This window comes from Xenopus laevis, chromosome 2L (assembly GCF_017654675.1).
Source record: "Xenopus laevis strain J_2021 chromosome 2L, Xenopus_laevis_v10.1, whole genome shotgun sequence".
In the NCBI taxonomy this organism is placed as follows: Eukaryota; Metazoa; Chordata; class Amphibia; order Anura; family Pipidae; genus Xenopus; species Xenopus laevis.
Genome location: NC_054373.1, coordinates 148,259,796 through 148,272,283, shown reverse-complemented (window position 1 = coordinate 148,272,283; position 12,488 = coordinate 148,259,796). Strand labels below are relative to the sequence as shown.

The 12,488-nt window shown below is 39.0% G+C and overlaps 1 protein-coding gene across 3 annotated transcripts in view; it reads right to left on the bottom strand.

Annotated features, from left to right (window-relative positions):
* arhgef25.L (Rho guanine nucleotide exchange factor 25 L homeolog) overlaps positions 1 to 12,488 on the bottom strand; it is a 201,417-nt gene that overhangs the window by 147,045 nt on the left and 41,884 nt on the right. For all 3 annotated transcript variants that reach the window (XM_041582545.1, XM_041582544.1, XM_018247472.2), the window contains one exon: positions 4,506 to 4,725. In XM_041582545.1, the coding sequence (XP_041438479.1) occupies positions 4,506 to 4,725 (220 nt within the window). The remainder of the gene's footprint in view (positions 1 to 4,505; positions 4,726 to 12,488) is intronic.

Below are 12,488 nucleotides of genomic sequence, written 5' to 3'. Positions count from 1 at the left end.
GCTATAATTTACTAGATATTCATGGCTCTTGTGCATTATATGGTTATGATTCTCAAGAGCCATGAATATCCTATAAATTATATCCTTATAAACAGTGCTTACTAATAGAATATGGGGGAATCTGCGCTCAGCCCAGCAATGGTTATACGGTGAATGCCTCAATCCTCTTGTATGGATGTACCGTGCATCCAAAGGTATCAATCTTAGTAGAAAGTTAAAAGGAGAGCACTCAAATTGCAGATTTAACTGCTTATGCTTATTTATTTCAGTCTGTGTCTCACAGACTGAAATAAATAAGCATAAGCAGTTAAATCTGCAATTTGAGTGCTCTCCTTTTACTTTCTACTAAGAGTGCTTACTGACATCATCAGTTATAATTGGTGCTAAGTGATGTCATTTCTGTCACACGACTCAATGAAACTTGTGTTTTATAATAATCGATAATCTGTTGAAAAATATGAGGATTTTAGAAGTCACCTTGCAGTTCCCTGACCTGTATGAAAGCAGATCTGTTCTCTAGAATGCTCGGGATCTGAGTTTTTCTGGATAACAGATCTTCCCATAATTTGGATCTCCATATAGGATTTATTTGCCTCCGATAAGGATTAACAATATATATTAGATGGTATGAAGTACAGAGTACTGTTTTATTATTACAGAGAAAAAAGAAATCATTTTTAAAAATTTTAATTATTTGATTGAAATGGGAGATGGACATTTCGTAATACGAAGCTTTCTGGATAACAGATTTTTGAACAACAGATCCCATACCTGTTCTTTATTTATCATAGAAAGTGTTTTGTGATGCCCTCAGTAATAACCAGTGCTTAGTGAGTTAACTTATGTGTTGGCATCAGTAATAATTGTAGGAATTAATATTCTGTGATGAAAATAGAAGAACTGTGGGGTAGCCATATTTATTGCAATGTGTTCATACTGCAAAACAAACTCCTTTACAGCTCCAATGTCTACAAGCCATGAGTTCCTTTGCCCAGTATAAATCATAAGTCCTGTACTGATGGAATACATTGCTTATCAGATTCAATAAAGTGGAACTGAAATACGCCATAAACCATTTATGTTGTACATGAGGCTAATACAGGGCACTTAAGAAAAGTGCATTCTGATGGGCTATGCTGGTTCCAAGGAATGTTTCATAAGTGTCTTCTCGTTAAGTCAAAGGCCTGGCTGCATTAATTAAACCACTTATTTTAAGTGCCACAGACTTGTACAACAACACCCTGAATTATTGTCAAAGTTTTATAACCTTCAGTCTTTCAGTGACTTTGATTGGGTATCAGAATCCCATTATGAGTGTGTTTACATAAATGCTTAGACTTTGTTTGACAGCTGTATCAGCCACACACAATGGAGTGGGCAGCCCACTGAAACAGGTGCACAGTGTTTGCTTAACTTAACCCTAATGATCATTGCAGCAGACTAGGTAAGACAATCAGTCCATGTACAGATTTGTTAAAGGATAAGTAAACCTTTAAAAATATTAAATGCAAAAATTGCTTAGGGTGCTTTTCTAAGCATGTTTACAATTTACATTAATTTGGTTTTCAGTCTCTGAGCTGTATACGTTTTTATTAACTGTCGATAAAAACGTATCGCTATCTAATGTAAAGGACTGTGTTACTTGTTGGCGCTCTATAAATAAATGATGATGATGACGATATAATGAATTTTGCAACAATAGCACCGCACGCTCAGAGCGCTTCGTTTTCCAAAGTCGTCCGAAGTTTCCTTCCCGCCGGTCTTTTAGATTCTAGCCGGCGGGAAGGCTTTTCGGGAAGATTGGTTGCCCGAAGAAGAAGTGATTAATTGCCGGGGCGACTAAATCTCCCAGAATCTTCGCGTGCCCTTGTTTGGCAGTACACCTGGTTTTTATGCAACCAAAACTTGCCTCCAAAACAGGAATTCAAAACTAAGCACCTGCTTTGAGGCCACTAAGAACAACATCCAAGAGATTGGTAAAAAGATGCTTCCTTGTGAACCACTGGTTGGGGATCACTGCTCTAAATGAAAGATTAAAAGGGAGCCCTGAAGCTGGCCATACATAGGTACATTGCCAAATGGGCAGATCTCCTACCTACCTTCAGGTGGGTGATATCGGGCTGATCCGATCGTGGGCCCTAGGGCCAGATATCAATCAGGGATGCCAGTTGGAAGGCCCCATACACTGCCCAATAAGCTGCCGACTTAAGCAGGCCATAGACGCAAAGATCCGATCCTACAAATCATCGTACGATCTGACTTCCCCATCTCCCGACCTGCCACTAACCATTCAGATTAAATAAAGTAGAAAAGAACAGATCAGCCGATGTTCTGCCCCTGACAGCAATCGTACGAAAGTTATGTCCGACCAATACTAGTGACAGTCTCCCTCTGAAAATCATACGATCAGCAATACACGCAGAGATATTATCAGCAGCCGACAGAAATCTTTTAACCTGTCCGATCGACCAAACGACCGATCTCCGCCGGACGAAAGATGCCGGTACTCTCCACACAGTCCGAAAGTTGTACGAATCCTCGATTCGTGCGATCAGATCTTTGCGTCTATGGCCATCTTAAATCTGTCGACAGGTTATATTGGCTTGTGTATGGGGATCTTTACCTTGTATCATCGGCATACTACCTATTCATGTTTGTCTCTAAAGCTGGACATAGACACAAAGATACTATCGTATGAAGCAAAGATACAGCCATGGTCGTTCAGTCGATCAGACAGGTCAAAAGATTTATATCGGCTACCAATAATATCTCTGCATCTCTGACGATATCAATGGGAGACTGTCACTACTATTTGTCAGTAACTTTGTACAATTGCTGTCTATCAATTAATGGCCTGAGCATCATGTGATTTGTTCCCTTTACTTTATTTTAATCTGAATGGTTAGCTGGAGGTTCGTTCTTCCAATAGAGCCCAATAATCTGCACGTCTATGGCCATCTTTAAGCTCCCCATAGACGCAAGGATTTTTCTTGCTGAACGACCGATTTTACCGAAGTCCAACCAATCTTTCGAAATTATCGTGCGGTTAGCGGGATTCGAACGATCTTACGATTTTTCGTCCGACATCTGTCAGAAAATTGATCGGCCAGGTTAAAAAATCTTTATCGGCCCCAGTGCAATCTATCTATGTTTGCAAGGACAAGCAGGCAGCTACCCTTTGTTTTCCTGGCAAATAGGTCTTTTTAGTTGATGGACAATTCGTATGATCGTACAATAGTTTAGAGATAATCGTGGTTGAAGATTAAGATTGGATCTTTTAAAAATCTTTACATCTATGGCCATCTTAAGGCCCAGGACATCATAGCACATAAAAAACGTCCAGATTAGCAGTGAGGGGTTAAAGAGAAAAAATCACTGTTGGTGTTTGAGCCCATAGGGATTAAAGTAAGTGGTTTAATTAGGAGACCAAAGCAGCCAGACCTTCCCTTTAATCAGAGGAAGCTTATGATAGCAGTCATGTTACTTTGCTTACTTGTGTTTGTGCACGCTTGCAATGAGTGATAAGATCTTAAACAGCAATTACAGGAAATAGAAGAAAGCAATTATTCGTGAGAAAATAACAATGGGTCTATAACCAACTAGCAGGCTCTTTCTGAGAGATGACAGAGTGCATAGGGTTTCTTTATCATGAGAAACCTGCTTCCTAGTGATGCCAGTCCTTAGACTGATGGCATACCAGGCTATTTGGGGCACTTTTTAGCCAAACGTCCAACATCATTAAGTGATAATGTTTACCTTGACTAAGTATATGAACACTAGGTCACTAGTTCTTAAAGGACCAGTAACATAAAAAATATTTTAAAAAATTTCGTTTGTACTTAACGGAAAAAAAAACACCAAGACACTTTTAACTTTAAAATCGCAAAGTCTTTATTAAGAAATAACTTACAGATTCTCTGCTTGCTATCCTCTTCAGAAACGGCGACAGCGCGACGATCCATCGTGTGCGCTCAATTTCTCCTCCCTGGCTATCTCCTATAGAAGGCAGGGAGGAGAAATCAAGTGCCGCATGATGGATTGTCGCCCTGCCGCCATTTCTGAAGAGGAGCACAAGCGGAGAATCGTTAAGTACAAACAAATTTTTTACATTTTTTTTTTTTATGTTACTGGTCCTTTAAGACCTAGTGACCTAGTGTTCATATACTTAGTCCAGGTAAACATGATCACTTAATAATTTTGGACTTTGGCTAAAAAGTGCCCCAAATAGCCCAGTATGCCATCAGTCTAAGGACTGGCATCAGTAGGAAGCAGGTTTCTCATGATGAAGATACCCTGTGCACTCTAATAATTTTCTTTACATTTTTTTTTTGTTACTGGTAATGCCAGGCCTGAGAGCTGTATTGTAGGAAATTCATTTATTAACAAAGCCCAGCAAGCAATCTCTATGTTGAAAAGCAAATTTTTGATATCCAAAGTTATTGATAGTGATTCATTAATAATAGAACTATAATAACAGAACTATAGTTCAATAGAACTAGTTTTACCTTCTTCTGAAGTATGAAAGAAGTTTTCTCCAATCCACGCACGGAAGTCTGAGAGGCGTCTGGTTCTGCCCATCCCAGGGCACGTGCTATCAGTAGGAACTTGTAGACTGGAAGCTGTATGAGCTGGGTCCACATTAGGTTGTTCTTCCTCTCCATCTGGGGAATTCTCTCCGTCTGTCTTTTCCTCATTTCTACTGTGCTCAGGGGCTGAGTCTGGAAGCTAGAAATAAAGAGAAGAATGAATACTCTATATTTTATTTAAAGTATTAGGAACAATGTATTCTCAATTTTTTTGACAAATTTTACATTTCTATCCAATCAATACTTTTATGCTCCAATATAGTTTGACTGTACCTAACCCTAACACCAAACAGACCTCTTAATTCCTCTATGATACCAGACTCCCCCCTAGTAACATCCTATCTTGTACACTTACAGTGGCCATTCATGTAAAGATATGCTTCTTTAGAGACAGTGGCATAACTCCCTGGGAAGCAGATACGTTACTGTTTAGAGAGGTTGCCTATAGGTTTGCACCTCATCCACTTCCTTTGGTAAAGATTCGGCTAAATACTGAACCGAATCCAAATCCTAATTTGCAAATGTAAACTAGGGTTGGGAAGGATGAAAGAGACCTGTATGCTGTGCAAGCAGTTAAAAATGTTTTTACTTCCTGTTTGTGTTACAAAAAGTCACATGATTTTAAAGATTCGGATTCTAGCGAATCGTGGTGCCTGACCAAATTTAAGCCTCTAACGAGGAAACTTCGGGCGACTTTGGAAAATGAATCGCGCTGAGTGCCATCCCGCCGGTGATTTACATTTTAGCCGACGGGAAGGCTGGGGAGGCAATACAGGAAGATTAGTTGCCCCGAAGAAGAGGAGACTAATCTCCCCTGAATCTGCCTGTGTGCCCTGAACCTTACAAATTTGATTTCACTTGGTCCTCAAGATTGTCCGAAATATCACTGAATCACCTTCCAGTGCCATTAGTTTTCAAGCAGTAACATAACTAGAGTATCAGAGGCCCCAGTGCAAAATATGTAGCAGGGCCCTCTCTTTCAACCCCTCCTTACTGAATGACATACCTCCTTACATCATTACAGGTGTCCCAGCAAGCCCTGTGGGGGACCAGGCCCTGAAATAGTGACACCCCTTTCTCCACCACTGTTATTGACCATATATGTGTGTGTGTAACACAGAACAAAAGTAACAGCACATTTCTCTGTCCACAACTGTCACTATGTGTAACACAGCTATTTGCAAAATAAAGGCTTTAAAGCAGTTTTTCATTCTGGCGTGTGTTCCTAAAGGTGGCGTGTATTTACCTTCATATCAGACATCAGACAACGATCGTTCAGTGCCATCTCCCGACCTGCTATTAACTATTCAGATCAAATAAAATAGACCAGACAATGTTCTTCCCCTGACAGCAAGTTAGGCCCGACAAAAGCTGACACTCCACACAAGGCCTGAAAATCGTATGAAATGGAGATTCGTATGATCAAATCTTTGCGTCTATGGCCAGCTGTAGGGCTAAAACAGGCAGTGCATTCAAGTATTGGGGATGCATTTTTACAGCTTTTGGAACACATGCCTACACATATATTATATATTTAAGGCACCCCATGCCTTTGGTTTGGCTATGAATCCTTTATTTTTTTTTTAAAGGGATTGTTCGAATACATGTAACTTTTAGTATCATATGAAATGGATACATCATACTAACAGTTAACGCAAAGGTGACTAACCCCTTTAAGCAATAACATGATGATCTGCTTCCTTGACATGGCCGTCTACTCAAGCCAAGAAGTGGAATTTGAATCATTTTTACAAAGCAGATTTTCAATCAAAGGCAGATTCCCCCAGAACAAAAAAAAATGGGGGGTTACAATTAACAATTGTTTTGATCAGTCCAGGAAAGCAAAGACCTGAGTTTCTGCACTGGGGCAATTCAGCACCACTTTGTGAACAATGAACTGAAAGGAACTTGTTTCAGGGCCCAGGGCAACCAACATGCAGCTGGTTGCTATGGGTTACTAGACCTGGGCAAACCTTGGCCTTGTATTATATTATCCCATAATAAAATTTTCAGGTTTAAGGCAATGACAGATCATTTTTGCCACTCATTTTAAAGCATTGCCAACCATAGAACTTGCACCTGGTAAGTCTGCCAAATCATCAAAAATACAAAACTGTTTTACCTGCATCAGTTTAATTGTTGTTAATGACAGATGCTTTCTCGTCCTTAAACGACCTGACTGTCATTGCCCTTATTGTCTGAACATTTATTCTGTTTTTGCTGTTGCTAATGGTATCCTCTTTTTTCTATTGCTTTCTCAGGTAGTACAGCCACTTCACTGGTCTAAACATCATATTCAAAATTAAATAATTATCCCGTAAATCTATATTAAGTTAAAAATGTGTCTTTATTCCAAAAATCATTTTAAAAAGATACCAACCACATAGTATTCTGCCTTACACATTTTATACCCTCTGGTACTTAATCATCAGCATTAATGATACACAACGGATCAGGGCGATTTATACCCAATATGACCCACCCTTATATGACTAAAACCAATGAAACATTGCCACATCATACTCAGTTGTCAGAGCAGGTTTATACAAATACATTGTTAGGGTTCTATTCCTTGGTTTGCCTATATACAGCATAAATAATACCTTTTAATTACACAAAATTTATAAAAAAAAAACATATATACTTTTTCCCAGCTGCATTACTCTCCAGTCCAGTTAAGAGTTTTTACTTAGTGTATTTGCAGTTTTAACCATAGACTCCTGAAAACTCGTTTTTCATTAAATAAAATCAATAAAACCTTTTGGACAGGTCCTTAAACGTTAGCGTCCCATTATAATTCGATTTTTCTAAACTTCATATTCACTCTATAGTTCAGGGCTGTCCAATAAAACAACTGGCCCAAAAACATAAAAATAAAATAGATATACATTTTAAAAAGGACTGTTGGAACGTGAGTATCCCAGGCAATATGAAACCATACCATTTTTGCAGAATGTACTGGAAAAAAGGTTATTCTCTCAATGTATTCATTTTCCATATGGGTCCATACTTGAATACAAGACTTGGCTAAATACCTCCAGATAAGCAGTTCCTGTCTGGGTCTCCATGGGAAAAACAGAAGTAGACAGGAGTTGTGTGGGATGGGAGTTCCAGAAGTCTGCATTTAGCACTGCCTAACACATCACATTCCCAGCTTTCCCACACAGCTTAAAGGGGCAGAAATGTCACTCAACCATATACATTGCAATGATGAAAAAAAGATCACACTTGGAACACTCCTTTTGTCAGAGAAGAAGGAGGGGTTTTCTTTCATCTGTATTTTTCCACAATTGCAGGATAAACCTCTCAAACGATTGTTTTCTAGTTGGTGCACTTAAAGATCAAGCCAGAATGTATTTTGTTACAAAATAAAAACCCACTATTAGCCATTGCCTGACAGATGCACTATAAGAGTATTAACACGGAATGGCTAATGGATTGTGGTTACTATGCATCCATTACCTTGAAACCAGAGGCACTAAGGAAGTTACAGTTTCCCTATGATATTAATAGCAACGTGGTAAGGCAGAGAGTCCAATTGGCGGCCCACAGGCCGACCCTCCCCTGTGTGGCCCTCCACTTGAAAGTTTGCCTGCTGTGATTGCATTCCTCGTTTTAAGATTTAAAAGGTATCCGTACTGAGATAAACTGGCCCCTGCATTGTTTTCACTTCAAATTCTGACTGTAAACTTCTGCATTGTTCACACCTGTAACAATTCTATACCTGTAAAGCCCTGTACTGTTCACACCTCAGACCCAGACTGAAAGTGTCCACATTGTTCACCTGTTTACACCTCATGCAAACTGCTGTAGTGGCACCAACATTGTATCACTGTATGTAGTACAGTGTGTGTGCCATACTCTGCCTGTCCCATGCTCCCTGTGTGTGCCATACTCTGCCTGCCCCATGCTCCCTGTGTGCCATACTCTGCCTGGGAAGTGAAAACGTGTTAATACTCATTTAAACTTTTATAATGTAGGCAATGATATGCTCGCTCAGAAAACTGCAATGAGTCAGTATCAGATTTATATCTGGTACTGCTCTAAGCACTCCTCTATCCACCAACCCTTTTTCAATCCAGTTGGCACATGCGCATAGACTAAGTGGCGATTGGTTCAGGATGGTTTATACACATTTGCCTCCAAAGTTAGATGAAGACCCTTCAGACCAAGTTGGTAATTTATCAAATATAAAATATATATATAGTTTTTCTTTCATCTGCACTCCCCATTCACTTTGTCAACGGCCAGGTGCTCACAAAAATAATTTGATTCCAATCGCAGAAAGCACTCATGGCATCATACTTTTATAAAAGAAAAATAGTGTTTATTCCTCCAACCACATATCTATGTGTTTCGATCAACAAGGGACCTTCATCAGGATGTATATATATATATGAGTCCCCTAAAAGTTTGACTAATGAAACTGAGTTCTGAGGTTTCATTAGCCCAAATTGGTGATGGTAGCTGCTTGTATTCAGAAGGACAGATGCTTAGAATGATTTTAAAAAAGAGGTAAGGAGATTTTGCAAGGGATTTCATTTGCAGCAGGAAGGGCAGGGTAGAGTAAAAAAGGAAGACATTAGGCTTGTAATGTGGGAGCGATAGTGGAGCTTCTAACACAAATAGAGATTTCTGCAATGGGAGATTTGAGGATAAAAGAAATTCAGTTGCGGACAGACTGACATCCCAGGGAGACTGATAAGAGTATAGACTAGATAGCCAATAAACTTTACTGGTTTAACCAATACAGACGGGGGGGGGGGGAGAGAATATCACTCTCTACATCATACTAAAAGTTAATCTAAAGGTGAACATCTCCTTTAATGCAGATTTCTATGACTGGGATATTTAGGGTTCCTTTCTCCAATACCCAACTTAGAGAAGTGTTCAGTTGGTAGTAGAAAAGAGTCACACTTCCCCCACATCCCTTGACTGAATCATGTTCAGTTCCTCTGTAATTAAATATTATGATGTATACAATATCTAATCAGTTCTGCTTCTGCCTTCTTTTTTGTAGATTTGAAGCCCTGATGGAATTCTATTAATTCAATGTTATGGTATATCTAGTATGGGGATCTGGACTGACTGATATAGGGTAAATCAGAATTGTGGATTGTAGTTTTATATGAACCCATAGGGTTAATGCTCTCCTACACTTCCTTATTTACCAAGTTGCTGGGCAGAAGACCGTAATGTGTAAAGTGTATCATTGGTCCATAGCTGAAGGCCACTTCCATTTACACTTTAATATATATTTTGGCAGAGGGAGGGTTTTTCTCTCCAAATCACTGTCCAGAGTTCCTCAGGGTGCATCTATCAATCTGGTACATTATCTCTACAGTGTTATCACAAGGCGCTGGCTCTAAATTGCTGTGATGCTACCAAAAAGTAAGAGTAAAGTAAGTGGCATTGTAGGTTGCCAGCATCTGCTACATTTAGGGATGTCTTTTCCATTTTGATATAAACTTGACAAAGACCATGGACATCTGAATGTGGTGTACTATGTTACCAAATATGGATGCTAAGATGTTGGTCAGAGTGATGTAAATTGATGGTGTAATTCTAACATTACTGTGGCATGTGCCCTATTATAAATAAGCGACCAAGGAAGAAGAACATAAGGAATTTACACTGTTGGTCAAAGGAAAATTAACAGTATTTCTTCCTTAAATGGAGCTTTATCATTACTGATGTGGTTTAATGCAACTTTGTCTCCATTATTAGGAGTAAATTCTACTCAAAGCTTTATAAACTGGCTCTAAACTACTTTATCAAATGTAAGCTCATCCCACTTCTCCAATTCTCATGACTTCCCTTCTTTCAAAGCAATAGGCTTCAAAACTCCTCTGAGCAACCTAAAACATGTTCAAACAGCTCAAGCCTTCAAACCCAGCAAATTCACTATAAATGTTCTGGGCCACTTTACCGCATAAGGCCTCCCTGGGGAATTGTGTTTGGCTGCCATACTGTGATGTTTTTATTAAAAACTTCAATTTGTTTCGTGCAGGGAATCCATCTAATGTCTGATGGAATAGTTGTTTGGAAAAATTGTTTTCTGTAACAAAGTCCATTTAAATTTTCTGCTGTGGTTAAAACCTAGAAATACAGTGATGGAAAACTTCCAAACCTATTTCTTGAACTAGTAAAGCGATAAAGAGATGTTATCTTTATATTAGGCTGAATGACATCAATCAAAACAGCCTTACTGTTCAACATTGTGTCTGGTAATTGAATTAAGAGCAATAGCTGCAATACAGACTGTGCAATTGGCATCTACTAACTGAATTTAATCAGCTTTACCCTCACCGATAAGACAAATCAACCAAGAATGATATCCAGATCAATGACTGACCATTAGCACAGTACAGCAAAGTATATAATATTGAGAAGGAAATGAACGCACAAACAGACGATGGGGGATGACAATATTGTCTGAAAGCTAAATATGTACTGTGTTATTGTGTTGATTATGCTTGCCACCTTAAATGTAAGAGTTAAGAGGATCATAAGCCTTTTTTATTCTCCAGATGATGACCAGCTGCAGAGCCCAAAGCTGTGTGATGGCATTGCACTGTGCTTAAGCTCAAAAATTAAAATTCAAAATAAAATGATGGCAAGGACACAGTTCCTGGGTGCTCCTAATTAATTTGTTATTCTGTCTTAACATTTCAATTCCTGCCCTCCTGCTTTGAATCAGAGCTTGCTACTCTCTGCCTGCCCAATCGTTGCCTGGAAAAAGACTACAAACTCTCTTACTCCTTCAAATACTGTGGATTGGACTTTGCCTTCAATCAGCTACAGTCTTGGTCCCGACTAAAACCTACAAGTGCCACTAAGCCCTGAAATTGAGCTACCCTTACCTTATCTAGGATTGCCTTTCCCATCCGTAAGACAAGATTGGTTACCCCATACTTAAAAGCTAGTTATCCCATACTTAAGGTGGCAATGGCTAGCCCATGCATAAACTACTACTACTGGCTACCCAACACCAATACAGAAGTACTCATACTATTGGTTTTTGTTGTGTGCCATTAAGTGCTATGTAATTTTGTAGGTATTCTGTTACAGAAACTGTTTAAGCCAAATTCCCAGCTGATAGAGTGCATGAAAGGTTCTCTGTTAGGGACGGGTAGCATGTGGCTTTGCACCTAATACTGAACTGAGTCATAGTAATTTTATGGGTTTTTCCATTCCCGGCAGAACATCAAAAAACATTTACGGCCCACGTTATTGCCTAGATAAAATGGAAAGTGTGTAGTCTGGAATCTTGTAATTTTAGAAAGAAACCTATAAGTTCAGGTATTTATTTTAACATGAATGTTTATTTGTACAACAAAGTTAAAAATGGCCAAAGTAAGATATAAATACATTTTAGAAAAGCAATCAAAGTCATCATCATCATTTAGCAATTCATAATTTATTTATATGGCACCAACAAGTTACGCAGTGCTTTACATTAGATAAAGAACAGGAAACAAACAATAAATAACAAACAAGGGTTTACAGAGCACAATAGGATTTGAGGGCCCTAATTGGAATATATGGATTTTAGAAACAAGTTTGTAATTTATAATATTACTGATTAATTAAGACACATTGAATAAGCTTCCCTATACAGGTGGTTTGTTACAGAGCAAATCTGACAGCTCGATGCAGAGTTCTAGAGAAAAGCAGAAGCCCCAAAGAAGTCTTGTAGACGAGAATGGGCTGAAGTGAGAAGAGAAGAGAGAAGAGAGGCAAAGGTCAGATTCAGAGCGAAGGTTGCGTGAAAGAGAGTATTTTGAGACCAGAGATGAAGAAAGGGGCTTCCTTGGTAAGGGCCTTGAATGTGAGTGTTTATAGTTTGAATTTGATTCTACAGGAGATTGGGAGCCAGTGAAGGGATATGCATAGTGGAGC